Raw genomic sequence first — 19,280 nt, 5'->3', positions numbered from 1 at the left:
TCACCAATAAAAAGAGGATGTCCAGGAGCATTATCAACAATAAGCAAAATTTTGAAAGGTATGTTACTCTCTAAACAATACTTCTCCATGTTGCTGGCAGAGCAATTCAGGAGGGCATCTGGGAAGAAGAGCTGAGTCATCCATGACTACTCATTGCTCCTGTAGCACACTGCCAGGGTGTGCTTATTGATATGCTTGAAGGCCCTGGGGTTCTCCCTGTGCCAGATCACAAAGGGTTAATTGGTAGCCTGCAATATTGCCCCCAAGCAAGTTATCCTGTCCTTAAGAGGCTTGAAACCTGGCATTCACTTGGCCTCCTTATGGATGAAAGTCCTTTCAGGCATCTGTTTCCAGAATAGGGAGGTTTCATCCACATTGAATATTTATTCAGGTAAGTAATTTTCCTCCACACTCAGCTTATCTAGAGTTTCTAAAAATTCTTCAGCTGCCTTCACATCAGCACTCACAGACTCACCACTCATTTTCACATTATGTAATAGCCATTCTTGAATTATTTAAACCACTAAGCCACGGGGCCGGCTCCCATCACTTTGTTCTTGTCCCTCAAGATCGTAGCTATGGGGGAATGGGACACGCCTGACTGGCAAGCAATAACCATCACTGATTTTCCAGCTTCATAGTCTTTATTCACTTTTAAGTTTGTTTCCAGGTCAATTACTCGACGTAGCTTCTTACTGGCAACATAAGCAGTGGATTTTGTATGCTTAGGGGCCATGATGAACAAAACATGAGATTAAATCAAGTACAAGAGAAAAAGATGCAACCAAGACAGAGTAGGGGCCGGTCCCGTGGCTTGGCGGTTAAGTGCACACGCTCCGCTACTGGTGGCCAGGGTTCAGATCCCGGGCGCGCACCAACACACCGCTGCTCCGGCCATGCTGAGGCCGCGTCCCACATACAGCAACTAGAAGGATGTGCAACTATGACATAAAATTATCTGCTGGGGCTTTGGGGGAAAAAAAAGGAGGAGGATTGACAATAGATGTTAGCTCAGAGCCGGTCTTCCTCAGCAAAAAGAGGAGGATTAGCATGGATGTTAGCTCAGGGCTGATCTTCCTCCCAAAAAAAAAAAAAGACAGAGTAGACACGAATTGTTTGAGACTGCTGTTGGCACACCACAGCATACTGTTTTACTTTTTTTTAAGTAGAAAGAGTACACTCTAAAAGATAAAAAGTACAGTAAATGTATACACCAGTAACATAATTGTTTATTATCAAGTATTATATACTGTACATAATTGTGCTACATTTTTATACAACTGGCAGCACAGGTTTGTTTACACCAGCATCACCACAAATACGAGTAATACATTGCACTACGACCTTACAACAGCTACGCCATCACTAGACAACAGGAACTTTTCAGCTCCATTATAATCTTATGAGACCACCAACATAAATGCGGTCTGTCATTGACCAAAATGCCATTACATGGCACATGACTGTACTATCTTCCAAAACCATTAGAATCAACTGGGGCTCTTTTTTAAAAATGCCCAGGCCTCACAGATTTCATTATTTTGATGTGGAGCCCAGACATCCTTGTGTTTTAAAAAACTTCCTGGCTAATTCTAGTATACAGCTAGGATGGAGACACACTACTCTAGATAGTCTTATTTTAATCATATCCACTCTCATCACTTTAATTACCATTTACCTATTAATGACTCTCAAATCTAGAATAGATTCCTTTAGTCAATATTCATTGAGTACCTGACACTGTTCTAGGCCCTGGGGTAGAACAGTGAACAAAGTTCCCTACTCTCCTCGAGTTTATATTCTAATGGAGGAAAGAGAAATCAGCAACCACAAAAAGAACATTTCAAACAGTGATAAGTACTGTGATGACATTATAAGGGGTGATGTGAGAATGACTGGGGAGAAGCACTATTTTAGATAGGAAGGCCAGGGAAGACCTGGGAGGGAGGGAGGGTGGAATTTGACCCAACACTGTAGTGAAAAAGAGTCAACCATGTGCATATTTGAGTGAAGAGAATCCTAGACAAAGCATTTGCAAAGATACTGAAGCAGAAGCATATTTGGTACCATTGAGAATTTTGACCAATGTGGTTAAAGCAATCTAAGTATGGATAAATGTTATACCATGAGATTGGAGAGACAGAGGCCAGATCATATAAGGCTTTGGAAGCCAGGATAAGGACTTGATAGCCTACATGCAATGGAAAGTTATTGAAATGATTTTAAAGAGGTATGACATACAGTCTTGTTTATATCTTATAGTATTGTTTGGCTGCTGTGTGAAATTTAGAGGGGCAAGATTGTATAGAGAGACCTATTAATGGGCTATTGCAATTCTCCAACAGAGAGATGACTGTGGCTCATACCAGGACTGTAACTGAGAATACAAAGATGGTTTCAGGATATATTTTGGAGGCAGAATTAAACAGAATTGCAGGTACATGATGAATGAGAGAGAAATCAAGTGTAAACTCTAAGTTGATTCTATCTGATCTGATCTGGGGGGATGGTGAAGACATTTACCGAAATGAGGAAGGAAGACTAGAAGAGACAAACTGACTTGGAGGGGGAGATCAAAAGTTCTGTTCAGTCCTGGTGGAGTCACCAAAAAAAAAGTTCTGTTCAGTGTGGAAAGGTCAAGTAGGCAGCTGCATATAATCCACAGTTAAGGGGATAGGTCAGGACTGGAGACGTGAATTTGGTATTCATCACCATATTAGATGGTATTTAAAGCCACAGCCTCAATGAGTTCACCCAGGATAAAAGTGAGTGTAAATAAAAAAAAGAAGGGATCAGAAAAAGCCCTGAGAACCTTCTAACATGTAAAGGTCAAGTAGACAAGCTAGCAAAAGAGACAGAAGTCAGGAAGGAAGAAAATCAGAAGGGCGTTAATATTGAATGCCACTGTTTTCTGAGCTAAAGATCTGCACACTCAGCTGCCTACTGGATGTCTCTACTTGGAAGTTTCACAAGTGCCCCAAACTCAACATACCCAAAACTGAATTCCCCTCATCTTGCTCCCAAACCTGGTTACTTTCCCAGTGTTTCTTATTTCAATCAATAGCACATCTACCCAACTGCCCAGGCCAGAAACCCAACTCTTCCCTTCCCACTGTTTCTGATATCCAGACAAATCCTGTCAAATTTCTCTCATTTCTCAAATCTATTTAGTTATCGCCTCCTTGTCCAGTCCTATCTGAGCTCAGACCAATATCGTCTCTCATTTGGCCTACCATTCTGTCCCTATTTCAGCCTCTCGACAAGGCAGTCATAATCATCCTTCAGTTGATGCCACTCAGGTCAGGCCACTCCCCCGCTTAAAATCTTTTAATGACTCCGTTTGGAAGCAGGGGAAAAATGAAATGAAAGGACCTTATCATAGAGCTTGTTTATCTCTCCAGTCTTATCATTTGCATGCCCATCTTTGCACTCCCTCATGCAATCACAATGCACTACACAGGATTCTCCTCAAGCACAGAGCCTATTCCTCACTTTTTCTCTTAACTCCTGATTTTAGTTCATGTCATTAGGCTTCTGCTGGGAACACCACTTCCTCACCCCAGCCTCTTTACCAGGCCAATTCCTACTCTATCCTCAAGACTCACCAAATCCTCCCAATCCCACATGACTAGATTAAGTGTCCTTCCAATCAGCCCTAAAGCACCTTGTACTTATTCTTACTGGAGCACTTATCAGACTGCATATTGCCTGTTTGCTTTTTGTGTGTGTGTGTGAGGAAGATCAGCACTGAGCTAACATCTACCAATCCTCCCCCCCCATTTTTTTTTTTCTTTTTGCTGAGGAAGACTGGCCCTAGGCTAACATCCGTGCCCATCTTCCTCCACTTTATATGGGACGCCGCCACAGCATGGCCTGACAAGCGGTGCATCTGTGTGCGCCCAGGATCCGAACCAACGAACCCCGGGCCGCCGCAGCAGAGCGCGCACACTTAACCGCTTGCGCCACCGGGCTGGCCCCCGCCTGTTTGCTTGATAGGCAACGTATCCAGCATCTGGTGCAGTGTCTTACCCTTGGTAAGGATAGGAGAAACAGTTCTCTAATGAATACCAAATAACATATCACATACATTGGTATTTTAACCCCAGCTTGTCGAACCCTTACTCTTCCTACCTAGCCCTTAGACCTCCACATTCCCAGCGCATCTGGAACACTGCCCTAAATAAATGGTTCTCCTGTAAAATGGAACTACACTGTTTCAAAATCACCTGGTGAGCTTGATACACATAAAGATTCCCAACCCTAGCTCCCCACACCCCACTAAGTTCTGATCCAGTAGACCTGGGTGAGGCCTAGGAATCTGTAATTTTAATAACCTTCTTGGATGATTCTGATATGCAGTCATTCTTGGAAACTACTACTCTAAACAGACTAGGAGCTCAATACATACTGTTAAAAGTAACATTTTAACTTAATGAAGTAGAATTCATTTCCTAATTCTTTAGTGTTAGAGTCTGCTGTAACTGAAGGCTGAATGTGACAGAACAATGCACTAATGTACAAAAGTCCACAAAACAAGCAGCCTTTATTGCAGTATTACAAAACACTTTCCATTTTGGCAATATTTTACAACGCACTTAGCTTTAAGGGTTGGGAAGGAGAAGGTTGTAAACTAAAGGGGGAAATTTCAATGGACATTTCTAAAAGAAAAACTGTCCCAGCCCTCCCACCCAAATAAAAATCCAAATGTCACTTAATTTCACTACCCAAGAAGAGGCCACGAGGAAAGCAGCAGGCAAAACTCTGCCAATTTCACTATGGATCATGTCAGAGACAAAGGAACATTCACAACAGTCATCAGTATGGTCGGTTGCGCTGATCATTTCTGTAGTCGTTTCTAGGAATGAAAAATAAAGAGCCAGACTAAATTCTAATTTTCTACCAAGGGGAAGAATCAGACACTTCAGGGTGCTTGTGACTGACATCAGCTTGACAATTTCTAAGGACGACACCATGCCTAATTTATTTCTATACTCCTAGAAAGTGCTTCATAAATGTCTAATTTATCAGCTTTAAGACCTGCAAAGTTCCTAGAACAAGCTTTGCCCTCACTAACTCTTAAAAATTTTCCACCTCGAATAAGGACTCCAAACCACTGTGGTATTTCAGGAGGTCAGAGACTGTGGCAATTCTAATACTCTAAACAGAAGAGTGACATAGTGCAATAAGCAAGCAAACACTTTCATGTAAGAATTCTGGATTTACCACTTGCTATGTGACCTTGGAAAAGTTACTCAATGTTTCTTACTCCATAAAATGGGAAGTACATCTACCTCACGGAACTGACAGAAGGACTAGAACTAAAGTTCTAGTTCACAGGATTTGTCACACAGTAAGAAATGTTCAATACATGATAGTTACTAATAGCTAACAATTATACAGAGCTTACTATGGGCCAACAACTATTACAACGTAATCTAACACGATTCTACAAAGGAGGTATTATATTAGCCCCATTTTACAGATGAGAATACTAATGCTCCAAAGGGTTAAGTAACTTGCCTAAGGTCACACACAGCTTGTAAGTGGTAGAGCCAGGATTTGAACCCCCTCACTTAGATTAAGAAACCCTAATTTACATGAAGTTTCAAATTCTCTCTCAATCTCAATTATCTTTAGCTAAGAGGAAGAATAATACACACACATACACACACACTCATACAAATATAAAGATTTACAAATAAGGATTTCCAACACAAAATTAATTTTAGTTCCCTGCTAAGCAGGGAACTAAATGGATTTTCTCTATCCTAACTGAGAGAGTTGCTAACAAGAAATGCAAGTTCCAAAAGACTGGACAATTAGAAGAAAATGTGACAAAAAGAGCTTAGACCCTAAAATCTATGAGCACTGAGGTAAAAAGGTTAACAAGTACATTCTAATACTCACCTTCCTCCCATTTTGCCTCCATAGCCACCTCGGTCTCCTCCATAGCCCCCACCTCGGTCTCCTCCATAGCCGCCACCACTCCTGTCTCCTCCGTAGCCTCCACTTCGGTCTCCACCATAGCCACCACCACCACCACGGTCTCCTCCGTAGCCCCCCCCACTTCGGTCTCCTCCATAGCCTCCTCGGTCTCCTCCATAGCCTCCTCGGTCTCCTCCATAGCCTCCTCGATCTCCACCATAGCCTCCTCGGTCTCCACCATAGCCTCCTCGGTCTCCACCATAGCCACCACCTCGGTCTCCTCCATAGCCGCCTCCTCGGTCTCCTCCATAGCCGCCTCCTCGGTCTCCTCCATAGCCGCCTCCTCGGTCCCCACCATAACCACCTCCTCTGTCTCCACCATAGCCGCCCCCACTTCTGTCTCCACCATAGCCACCCCCACTTCTATCTCCTCCGTAGCCACCTCCGCCACTTCTGTCTCCACCATAGCCACCCCCACTTCTGTCGGCACCATAGCCACCTCGGTCTCCACCTCTGCCCCCACGACCTCTGTAGCCCCTCTCTCCACCGTAGCCTCTTCCCCGGAAATCTGCAAAGTAGAAATGCAAACCAATGAGGCCAGCAGAATAACGTAAAGCCTCCTTAATGCTAGTCAGAAAACAAATACCACGTAGATGCTGTTACAAGGCTGACCCAAAGGGCTGACCTACCTCCTCCTGAGGGACGAGAGTCCTCAGGTCTGGGCTCATTGCACTGATTGCAAGAATTCCTTCGAGCAAAGTTCATATTTCCACATGACCTGAGAAAGGAGGAAAATAAAATGCTCAATAGTTTCCAGTGGATTCAGAACCCCCTCTTGTACCCTCCAACCCCAATCCCAACTCCTACTCCCACCAAAATAAATGGGATACTTACGGATTAGGGCAAACCCAGTCCCCACTTTTGGGGTCTCCACCTCTCCCCTGAAAGCCTCCACGGCCTCTATATCCTCCACGGCCTGAGGGGAAGTAGGGGGGAAGGTGAAAAAAAATCAGCAAGCAGACATTACCAAAGCAGAGGAAAAGCACCAGATGAAAGAACTAAGAGCAAGCGCCCATCAATAACCAGGCAGCCACCCCAAAAAATTAACTTTTTATGGGCGTTAATTCTGTGATTCTTTGATTTGAGGCTTTACTTAGCAAATGTAGGAAATGTGGGAGAAGACCCCAAGCACAAGTTACAGGGCAAATAATGCACTAAAAAACTTCAAAGTCGACTTTCTAGAATACCCTCCTTAGTTTGAGAATCTCAGTGATAAACATTAAGTGAGAAGACATATTCCAAATTTAAGGAATTAAACACAATAGAAATGAAAGAGCTGGCAGTAACTGTTATCAGGGAACTCACAAATTGGTCAGATGAACATCCCTAACTAAGTATCATTTAAACAACTGCCTCCTGATTGCCAGGTGAACAACAAACTGCTATATAGCTTTCCAAAAGGATTTCTAGAACCTTCTTCCACTACTTTCTTAGCTATTATGACATCTTATTTACCTAATCCCCAATTCAGTACCCACCCTCACTATAAGATAGAAGGAAAAAGACCTAGAGGGAGAAAGAGGATGTAGCAAGTTCACACAACAGAGACAAAACATGGACTCAAAATCAAACCCTCTGTATAATATCCAGGCCTGTGCGCACCAAGTATCTTACCTCGCCGCCCACCTCCACTTCCACCTCCTCTCATAAATTCAGGTCTTCTGGTGGCAAAGGACACTTTAATGATGTTGCCATGGAATTCTTTTCCTAAAAAAAAGAAAATGGTTTTGAAAAAAGTGCTACTCCACTCTCAACAAAAATATAAAACTGTCTTGGAAATTTTCAGTTTCAGAGGAATTACTGACACGTCCTCATAGAAATTCAAACACACTAGTGTTCCAAATAGTCAAGGTAACAGTGCTAAGACTTGAGACAACCTATTACACAGAGCAGATCTGTCACTTGGAAACAGTCACTTGTTACTAAGCGAAAAAAAAAAACCATATCTAATACTTTACATGAAAAAAGCCAAGTGCAGAACAATGTGTGTAGTATGCTACCATTTCTGTTTTTTAAAGGGAATGAGTGTGTGTGTACGCATGTGTGCGTATGCATGTGCATCCGTACCTATAATATGCGCACATATGCTTGTATATAAACTGCCTATTGTGCTTAACTCTCAGTAGGGGAAACGAGATTACTAGGGCTCAAAGGTGGAAAGGAAACTGACTTTTTACTACATACTCTTGGTACTATTTGACTTTTTTTTTTTTACCATAGGCAAATACTATCATTAAAAGTAATGTGGGGCCGGCCCCGTGGCGTAGCGGTTAAGTGCGCGTGCTCTGCTGCTGGCGGCCCGGGTTCGGATCCTGGGTGCACACGGACACGCCGCTTGTCGGGCCATGCTGTGGCAGTGTCCCACGTACGGTGGAGGAAGACGGGCACAGATGTTAGCTCAGGGCCGGGCTTTCCCAGCAAAAAGAGGGGGACTGGCATGGATGTTACCTCAGGGCTGATCTTCCTCACAAAAAAAAAAAAAATGTGTGCATATGTGATTACTTACATACATACACACATAACCCATGTTCTGCTGCCCCAGGACCTTAGAGACAGGAATTAATCTTTTTACTTTACGCTAACAAGAGAACTGACATACAAGGAAAAGATGCCCAAGGATTCAAAAAACAATAGTTATAAATCCAGGAGCCTTAGTTCCCTGACCAAGGCCCTAATCATTGTGGTTGGCAACTTTCCCCGATGTCAGATGTTATGACAAGCACTTTGACTCAAGAAGCAATTCACGGATCCGTATTTTAAAAGCTATAGAAACACTTGGTAAAATGTGAACTATGAAGTTAGGTTTAAGACGCTCATCTGCCCTGTGGGCAAAAGGCACAATAATTTTTGAAAATATGAGCAAAAGAAATTGCTTGATGATTCACAGAAACTATGAAAAAAGCACAAAAGTGAGAAGGAATGGACCTAGCCATCGAGAGCAAGGTGATGGGGCCTGACAGATTAGTGCAAAATAACAAATATGGAGATGAGGAGAGATGGGGTATCGCAATCTCGTCTTTGATGAAGTATAGAAATGCAATTATGATTTGGAAGACACAGGTGCAATAATCTCAGAACCAGAAGGCACTTCAAGTGTCTGTCATACAGAATGGTTAAGTACTTTAGAGACAGTGGAGCTAAACTGCCTGAGTTTGAATCCTAACTCTGCCACTTACTGTGATCTTGAAAATTACTTAGCTTCTCTGTGCCTCAGTTTCATCATCTGTAAAACGGTAATAACAGGGTGTCTGTCTCATAGGGTTACTGTGAAGATCAAACTCAGCTAATGCATGTAAAGCTCTTAGAACTGTGCCTAGCCCATAAACCACAGTAAACACTGTGTTAGTTATTATTAAATTAAGGTATGACAAAAACAATGAATTTATAATAACATGGGGAAATTACTATGTTAAAATGTTAAGTGAAAAAAGCATTTTTACATTTGGAGTAATAATGATAAACTATTTTTAAAATACATTTAAAAAGACTGGAGGGAAAGTTAAATATTATCAGTGGTTATCTCTGAGTAGAGAGCTATTGATGCTTTACTCTTTTCTTCTACTTTTCTATATTTTCTTATTTTCAAGGGGGAAAAAAGTCTTACTATTTTTTCTAAGTATGTGTTAATTTTATATCTGAAGAGAAATTAATCTAAATTTAAAAAGTATAGAGAGTCAACCAGGCCAATCCTCTACATCTCTATCAGGGTGGCCTCAAGCACAAGGTATGATATACGGAAATATTCTAGACAAACAAGAAGAGAGCTCATCTCATTTCTAAAGGTATGTAAAAACTCTGGCCTGTATTCTTAATAGAATATCTACCAAAGTAAACATGAAAATAACCACTACCAGAACATATTTTGACGTCAAGACTAGAAAACATTCATCCAAACTGCATGTTGAAACTATATGAATGAGGTATACCATCAAACCAGTCAATGGCTGCCTTAGCTGAAGGAGGGTCATCAAATGACACTGTTGCCTCCCCTTTTGGCTTCCCCGTATCCTTGTCTGTGTACAGGTTTATCATTGGTTTTCCAGTCTTCTTGTTTGTCTGAGGAACAAACAAGTTGGTGTTAATATTTTAAGAAAAAGTGATCATGAACCATATAGATAATTAAAGATTTTTTCTAAAAGGAATTCATGTATCCATGATACACAGTATACTTTTTATCTATATATAATTTCTTTAAACCCTCAAAAAAATAAACGTAGATAATGCTTCATGTAAATATATACCTTGTAAAACATAAAAAGAAAGGGTCAGGAAGAATGTTCACCAAACAAATCAACAGACTACCATTAAGGAGTACACTCTGGGTTTCGCTGGGATCCGAGTGGAAGACAAAGAAGAATTTTTACTTTTCAGAACCGTGTGAATTTTTTTTAATATTTCACGTGTGATTAATTTCTTAAGAAATTTTAACTCCCCAAGAATTAGAAAAAAAAAAAGTAATTCCACAGACACAAAGGACAACTGCAAACTGATTTCAGGCAAATGCTACAATCGACTAACACTGCTCTAAATGCTGCTTTTCTAGTTAAAGAGATGAAAAATATATACACAAAACCATGCACAAGACACTTAGGTGAACAATAAATAACAAATTATAAAAGAAAGCATTATATACTGGACTGATATGTAGCACAGACATGAAATGACAAAATAAAAAGTTGTTAGTAACAACCTGAGTTTACATACACTGGCATTTCAGAATCTACAAAATGTTCTCATAATCTCATTCGGTTCTCACAATTTTAGGAGCTAGGCAGACTATTTTCAGAGTCCTAAGATTCAAAGCTAAAGCTACAAAAGGCTGTGGAAAGGTAATCACAAGCAAAGAATAAAATCTTCATGTATTTAGCACATTTACCAAAGGCCTACAGACTTGAGTGAACATATGCATCAGGGAATTTTAAGAGCCAAGCCTTACTGGAATATGGGCTTATTATGTAATCCATGTATCTTAACCAGAATATGTTAATAATCACGAGATTTTCAACATAAGCCATACTTTTTACTCACCTTGATAATTCCTATTTGTTTAAAGAACTCCCCCACTTGATCTGTAGACACACCCTCCCCAAGTCCTTGCACAAAGATTGTGTTGTTATCTGAATTATCAGATTCTGAATCTAAGGGGAAAAAAATTATGGTTAATTTCACATATTTTTAGGTTTTACTACATCCTATTTAGTAATCAAGAACAATAATTCATTGTCCAATATTCAACTGTTTCTATGACCAAAAGGAAAAAGGACCAATATACAAAAAATCTTATATAAACATGCAAAGTGGTCACAATAGTTATTTTATAGTAGATCAATCCTTATAACTAAATTTCAGGTAAAGTAGATCAAGTCCATACCATGTGAAATACACAGACCAATTAAGGGAGGTCTTACAAATCTCCCTCTTCAAATTCAGATACAGGACTAGAGCTCATGAAGAGATGAAGAAAGTTAGTATAAATTAGCATTCCTTTCTTTGGAGAGTCTTAATCATGGCTAATCAATAGTTTTAAGGCTCTCTAGTAGAAAATTCCCCAAATCTGACACTTTGGACTTTGAAGCAAGCCAAGCAGAATTGCTGGTTTCCCTTTGACTGCAATAAGCTTTGCATGTACCAGAGGGTAGGGGCACCTTGACACACACCTTACCTTACACGCACACTTTTGGATTAGTACAACAAAGTAAGAAAGATGTACAAAAATTCAGTCCATCAAGGGATAATTCAGAAATTGCCATCCATATAGAATACTTTGGCATCTTAATAAAAACAAAAGTTCTGATTTCAATATATATTAAAATTTTTCGGCTCAAATAGATTTTTAATCTCTAAATCATAACTTTCAAAAGGCTCCAGGTAGCCTTGAATTTCATTTAAAAATAAAAAGCCACATGAAATTAGTGACCTCTGCTCAGAGTGAGACAACTCTTTCATGTATGAATTCAAGTTTCTTAGGCCCACTAAGCAAACTACCACTCCAGTGTTATATTTTCTTCAACACAGCTTTTCTACTTCTAACTCCCCAATCCTACCAAATCTTCCAAATCTGATTTGTAGTAATTAAATAAATAATGCTACTGAGCAGTACGAAATCAAGTACTATTTCTTTTGTGTGTGTGTGTGAGGAGATCAGCCCTGTGCTAACATCTGCCAATCCTCCTCTTTTTTTTTTTTTTTTTTTTTTTTGCTGAGCAAGACTGGCCCTGGGCTAACATCCGTGCCCATCTTCCTCCACCTTATATGGGATGCTGCCACAGCATGGCCTGCCAAACAGTGCGTCAGTGCATGCCCGGGATCTGAACCGGCGAACCCTGGGCTGCCGCAGCAGAGCACGTGCACCTAACTGTTTGCGCCACCGGGCCAGCCCTCAAGTACTATTTCTTCACAAAAGAAAAGTAGAACCTAGGAAAGCAAAAACGCGATTTTACCCAGCAAGCTTTACAATCAATCCCCCTGAAGTTTTCTCTGGTATGTCTTTATAGAAGTGAAGTTCCCAAGTTCTGGCAACACTACCAAATTAAATCTTCCTCTTGTAATAAATCCTCTAAATAGACACACTTTTCCCTTGAAAAAAATGGAAAACTAACATTCTCTTAATGGCAAAGTCACAAACTACCATAAACCTTACCAGCATCTGGTCTGGGTCCATAATCCCTGGGACCTAAGAGAAAAGAAAAGAAAAAGAAAAAGAAAGCTATTTAAGGCAACTCATTAGAAATCATTAAAAAATAGTCATAATAACCAAGGCCTGAAAAGTCAATACTTCCAAAATCCTTGAAAGTCAATCATCACAGATTTACAAAGTAAATATATAAATTAAGTCTTATTAAAAGTTTAAGAAATCAAGATGAATGTCAATATTTCCTTAAACTTGTCCCAGACGGCACCTGCCACTTTGGCATTATGCTAGTATCACTTTGTTAAACTCTGGTTGTGAAGGCTGATTGGAAAACCCTAATAATTTAAAAAAACCATGTCAGCTACCTTTATTAAGAAATGTACTGTCAAAATCCAGTGAAGGTCTCATTCATTGGTCACCACAGACTCTTTTCATGCAAATTCACTGTGTAGAAACCCATTGGACTGTTTGAGATCAACTCTGGCTTTTTAATGTTTTCTTTGATATATATATATGTTTATATATATAATTTTTTTTAAAGCACACAACACACACCAGCCTCAACAGAATAAGAAAGGGCTTAGACTGCGTCTGCGGGATATTGGTGGCTTTTAGATTTATATAGCATTTCCACTGAAACATTTTGGGATACTCAGCACTTACCACCAAAATTTTTGAAGCCACCGCGGTCACCACCACTGCAGAGGAAAAATTGAAGAAATGATTTCTTCCTTAAGTCTCTAACGTGCTGAGCCCTGGGCTCAATCTACACTTAACTCTCACAAGTAGAGTGCCTAGGAAAACAGTAGCACCTCTAACTTTCGAGTAAATTCCATTTCATAGACTTCAAAATGTTGTCACCTAAGTGTTTTCCCAAGGATCTATTTCCACAAGGGTGCCTTTTCAAGCTTATTGCAGGACATATCTAAGATACTCATTTCAAAATCTTCCCAACCCCAAGCCAAAGGGATACTATTCTAATCATAACTTAAAGCTGGAGGCACAGCATGAGGAACGCTAATCTAGAGCAAACATTCTTTCCAAGGGGATATTTTTTAAAATATGAGATAAAGGAAAAAAATTAGAACAATAATATATAACAAGGTTAAGATTTTGATAGCAGAATGGGAGAGGTAAAGACTTGAGTAGTATGTTCTATTGTGATACCACATAGTGGGTTTGATGAGATGAAGAAAAAAAGTGAGGTAGAGATATACACAAAAGTGAGCCTGAACGAAAGCAGTATTAAAATTTCAAATCATTCAGAAATCTGATAAAATGAGCACTAAAAGACAGCATAACTTAAAATTGCACTCCTACTCCATACCCACCATAATATACTAGATCTTGTCACATCAGAGCTACTGAGATTCACGCTGCCAAATGCTCTGTACACCAATCAATAGACCATATCAGAGACAGAATGCAATATACTCCAATACTGCAGCTGCCCATAAGAAAATGACTTTGGCAAATTTCCACTGCCAGATAAGTCAATGGTCCTTGTGTGCATAGCTTTATGTAAGAAATCTAAGATCTCTCTTATCAAAAAACTCTTTAAATACTCATACATTAAAAGTTTGTTTCTCTTGACTGAATTATATAATCCTCTAAGATTCATGAGCTGACACGGAAATAAACACAGGTTTTCAGATGGTGGTATCAAATCTACTACTACTATTAATCTTTTTCTACTATAACTCAAGAAACTAATCCAATATACTAATATCTCTTCACTGCTTAAAAGCCTTACCTTTAGTGACAACATTGCCCTCTACATGGCTTTTCTAAGCCATTCTGAGAAAAGCCACTCTAAATAAGAAAGCATTCTTCCCTTAAAATAAGTCTATTCTACTACCTTGATGTAAAAATTTTCCCTTGCAACCAGCTTAGGTATAGACACATACATCTTAATTTGCTATTAATTTTTATTTGATTTCCAGGAAGCCTGGAAAGGAGAATAAGGCTATCTGAAGGCCATGTAGACAATGTGAAGCTCAGGTCCTTCATATACATATAGTTTCCTACTGAGTCTCTAAGACACCTCTTTCAGGACATTACCCAAGCCCTCCCTACGCTTTTAAATGACCTGTATATCACCGCTTAACTGCTTAAGAAAGGGAAGCCAAGAGAGTTCTTGAGATTAAACTGCTAAAAATCTTATTACTAGAAACCAAGCTATCTCAGGTTTCTTTAAAGATGGTCATCAGAACTCCAAAAGTGATAAAAGAACTAGTGAAAATATTAAGCCCACATTCCTATGTCAGGAGGTTAAACTCCTCAGGATAAAGGAGATTTTTTAAATAGGAAATTTTCACAAGTAAGTGCTGGAAGAGAAATCTCTTAATTATTCTGCTGTTATCTTAACCCAGTACCAAATTGTTTATCCGGCCACAATGGAGAGAAAATACGCAATTTCATACATCAGCTAGTTCCTATAATATCTATTCTGGCCAGCAGTATAACTTTGAACAATAAAAAAAAGAACATACCCCTACAAAATAAACGGGATATAAACCAAATGACATTTGAATAGGTTTATAATTTCCTATTCCGCCATACAATGACATTTTAATTTAAGTCATCTTCACTGAGCACTTTCTTTGAAAACACAGCAGCTGAAGATTTCAACACAATAGCCATAAATATGGAAACACCACAGCGCATTTGAAAAAGCAGTAGTCTTCAAACTAAGAGACTAAGGATATAGTCTTTAACTATCACTAATCAATCTTGAAAATTTGGACAAGTCCATAATTCTCTCTAGGCTTCAGCTTCCTCCTTCACAAAATAAGGGTCTACATCCTTACTACTCAAAGAGTAGTCTATGGAACAGCAGCATACACAGAGCCTGGGAGCATCTCAGACAGCAGGATCTCAGGCCTCACCCCACATCTACTCAATCAGAATCTGCATTTTAATATGATCCTCAAGAATTCAAACGTACATTATAGCTTGAGAAGCACTAGTCTAGATGATCTATAATTTTGTGACGCTTTCTTTCAAGTTCCAATGTTTCAATCATTTTTCCTTCCTTATTAGAAAATTCCATATTAATTAGTTATATTACAATCCCTTATTAGGAAATTTATTATAATTATATTACAGTATATATTATATTACAGTAAATAAACTTCCAAGTAGTACTCACTAATACAGTTAACAGAAGATGGGCCTGTGGTTAAGAATCTTTCTCCTAAACCTGCAGTCAAGTTACAAAAAGTCCCTTTTCCATATACTAAGTTAAGGCCTCACTAGCAAATTAATACACGAAGGTATGTGAACATCTATTAGTCAAGATGCTGCCACTACAAATTTGTTTTCTTCCCAGAAAAAACAGCAAACTTGTGCACATAAAAAATTCCTGAAGGAAGGACATTTTAAGGTGAAGTTAAGTAGAGGTATTTACTAGAGTAGAGACATAATATAAGTACATTCAAATTTATGGCTGAGTGCCCCCTGCATAAGAAGACCAATTGTGTATTCTTGACTTAACTACAGAAATGGTTGTCCCAAGTTCAAAACCACAATAAGCCACCTACCCTAGGGTGGACTCAGAGTTCTTTCACTGTTACAGCATTACACATTTAGAGGAGAAGACAGTCAGATTTAATCTCAGGTGCTTGTCAAGAAAGAAAAAGCTCTTTGACAGAATCTCTATGTTCAAAATCTAATTTTAAAAAATCTAAATATATATATTCAAGGACTAAAACTGCCAAGTAAAAAGACAATGCAAGAATCTTTATTCCCAGAAAATTCAATAGCTAGAGAGAAAAAGGGATTTAGCTAAAAACTGAAAAAGATTAGTTTTTTAAAAAACTGTGCTACGCTCAAATTTTCATACTAGTAAATCCAGAATACAATTTTTTGGGTGTGATGAAGACTAACATTAATTCCAAACGCAAATGACTCAATGGATTTAAATACCATCTCAGCAGTAGCTGTACTTATGTTTTATTTCCTCCTATGTCTTATATGTATAGTAAAAAAGCTTTCTGGATTCAGCATTTACCAACATTTCAGGAGGCCAAGAATCTATCATTCTAGAGCTACACTGTCCAATACAGTATTCACTAGCCATATGTGGCTGTTGACCATTTGAAATGTGGACAGTCTAAACTGAGATGTACTCTAAACGTAAACTACAAAATGGATTTCAAAGTCTTAGTATGAAAAAAGAATGTACAATATATCTCAATAAATTTTCATAATGATTACATGATAAAAAATTTTGGACCTATTAGATTAAATAAAATATATCATTAAAATTCATTTTACTTATTCATTTTTTTAATGTGGCTACTGGAAAACTTTAAATTACATATGTGGCTCACATTTGTGACCCACATTACATTTCTATTGGGCAGCACTGTTCTAGGCTATTGCCAGAATACAGGCACATTTTTAAGGAAGCTAATCAAAAACTCTTGTAAGAAGACACTCAAAATTCAAGATGAATTTTTTTGGGCTTGACATATTAAAGCGTGAAATAGGGACCAGCCCCACGGTGTAGTGGTTAAGTTCAGCGCACTCCGCTTTGGCAGCCTAGGTTCACAGGTTTGGATCCCGGGCACAGACCTACACCACTCATCAGCCATGCTGTGGCAGCAACCCATATACAAAATAGAGGAAACTGGCACAGATGCTAGCTCAGAGTGAATCTTCCTCAAGCAAAAAAAAAAAAAAAAAGAGGAAGACTGGCAACGGATGTTAGCTCAAGGCGAATCTCCCTCAGCAAAAGGAAAAAAAAAAAGTGAAAACTCAAGCTATAAACTAATAATATATCTACAACATAGAAAACTGAAAAGGAATTAGTATCTATACTATATAAATAACTGCTAGAAATAAATTAATAAATAAATTAAACAAATCCTGAAATAGCTACTTTAACTTGATGACATACCAATAACGAAAAACAGTTATCTATAAAGTTCTGGCAATTTTGCAGTACATTCATCACGATGCTGAAGTTAAATACGCTGAGAGAATTTGCGGCCTTAAGCTTCTAGGTCAGTAACCAATTTTAGATGACAATTAGAAATTCAATCTTTTTTGCTGCAACTGCCTTTTCAAAGAAAAACATTGCTTCCTATAGTCCCTATAATCTTCACATTTTTCTCTTCCATATTTGAAAAGCTGGCAGCTTCCATTTGGTCTGAATTCCTCCTCCAGTTGAGCAATTATACAACTTAAGTCTAAGAAATGTCCCATTGTTTACCACACATCCCACCCTCACCCACGAACTATGCCCCTTCTTCTTTAAATATAAACCCAACTAATGCCAGATATTCTTCAAACAACCCCAAAAGGATCGTATTTTCAACACTGCTATTTTTAAGTAAGATGATCAGAAACACAAATGGGAGTGTTGATGAAGACTAACAAAAAATGTTTGGGTATTTTTGGTACTTAAATGTAAAACCAAGTGTGAAAAAAAAATTCTGAAACTGGGCATTTTTATTCAAATTCAAAACACTTTACCCCTTAAGTAAGCTAGAAAGCACGCCTTGAGCAAGATATTGTAACACATGAAAATTATATAAACGTCAAATTTCAGTATCCATAAATAAAGTTTTATTGGAACACAATCATGTTTATTCATTTATATATTGTCTATGGCTGCTTCGGTGCTACAAGAGCAGAGTTGAGTAGTTGCAACAGAAACCACATGGCCTGCAAAGCCTAAACTATTTACTATGTGGCCTTTCACATAAAAAGTTTGCCCACCCAATACAGAAAGTAATCATCATCATCCATATAGATTTCTAAAAAAGGCCCTTCATGAACATTCTGTTTATTGGGGGGGGGGGGGGGTGTTGAGAGTAATTGGGCATGATCCCGCCTCCAATTATACCCCGATCTGAACCAGATCAGCATCATTTTGACCTAATATATAATGGGCTTCTGTATAAGATTTTGTTTGAAGAGGTTCTAAGGCTAAATAAAAAGATTTGAAAATCAAAAACTTAGTTCATGACTCAGTATCTGGGCCAAAAATTATATTGAAATATGTTGCCAAGGAGGTTATAAAAGTGCTTAAAAATGGGACTCCCAGGTTGGTTAAGGTATGGACCTTCACTCCTTTATCAGGAGGATCATTCAAGGTCCTCTCAACTCTGATTCTAATGAGACACCTCTCAAAGATAAAAGTATACTTTTAAAGACTTCCCTACCCTCTTCCTCCTGAAAAGTGGGGCTCTACCATTCTGAGTCAGACACTGTCATAGTTTAATAGATAATCTATAGGATATAATTATAACTTCCTTATAAAGAAAATTAAACCTATGATGTATTATAAAATGTATAGCATTCCAAGGCAGCCAACTATCTAAAACACATTAACCAGAAAATTAAAAATAACGGTTGGAGGGGCCGGCCCGGTGGCGCAAGCGGTTAGGTGCGCACGCTCCACCGCGGTGGCCCAGGGTTTGCCAGTTCAGATCCCAGGTGCACACCGACGCACTGTTTGGCAGGCCATGCTGTGGCGGCATCCCATATAAAATGGAGGAAGATGGGCACGGATGTTAGCCCAGAGCCAGTCTTCCTCAGCAAAAAAAGAGGAGGATTGGCAGATGTTAGCACAGGGCTGATCTCCTCACAAAAAAATAAATAAATAAATAAATAAATAACAGTTGGTTATCTTGTTTGGGACTCTGTTTGAGGT

The 19,280-nt window shown here is 38.9% G+C and overlaps 1 protein-coding gene across 1 annotated transcript in view; it reads right to left on the bottom strand.

The window, feature by feature from the left end:
- Nucleotides 1-4,685: 4,685 nt before the first annotated feature.
- The window catches only part of TAF15 (TATA-box binding protein associated factor 15), a 28,550-nt gene continuing 13,955 nt past the window's right edge, over nucleotides 4,686-19,280 (bottom strand). The window contains exons 8-16 of the mRNA XM_004434851.3: nucleotides 13,280-13,314; nucleotides 12,626-12,658; nucleotides 11,014-11,123; nucleotides 9,912-10,041; nucleotides 7,600-7,692; nucleotides 6,820-6,901; nucleotides 6,615-6,703; nucleotides 5,908-6,493; nucleotides 4,686-4,855 (exon numbers count right to left, since the gene is read on the bottom strand). Coding sequence (XP_004434908.1) covers nucleotides 4,816-4,855; nucleotides 5,908-6,493; nucleotides 6,615-6,703; nucleotides 6,820-6,901; nucleotides 7,600-7,692; nucleotides 9,912-10,041; nucleotides 11,014-11,123; nucleotides 12,626-12,658; nucleotides 13,280-13,314 — 1,198 coding nt within the window. The 3' untranslated portion in view covers nucleotides 4,686-4,815. The remainder of the gene's footprint in view (nucleotides 4,856-5,907; nucleotides 6,494-6,614; nucleotides 6,704-6,819; nucleotides 6,902-7,599; nucleotides 7,693-9,911; nucleotides 10,042-11,013; nucleotides 11,124-12,625; nucleotides 12,659-13,279; nucleotides 13,315-19,280) is intronic.

This window comes from Ceratotherium simum, chromosome 16 (assembly GCF_057802395.1).
Source record: "Ceratotherium simum simum isolate JZ-2026a chromosome 16, ASM5780239v1, whole genome shotgun sequence".
NCBI lineage: Eukaryota > Metazoa > Chordata > Mammalia > Perissodactyla > Rhinocerotidae > Ceratotherium > Ceratotherium simum.
Note: the sequence above shows the minus strand (reverse complement) of the source record. Positions and strands in the feature narration are given on the sequence as shown.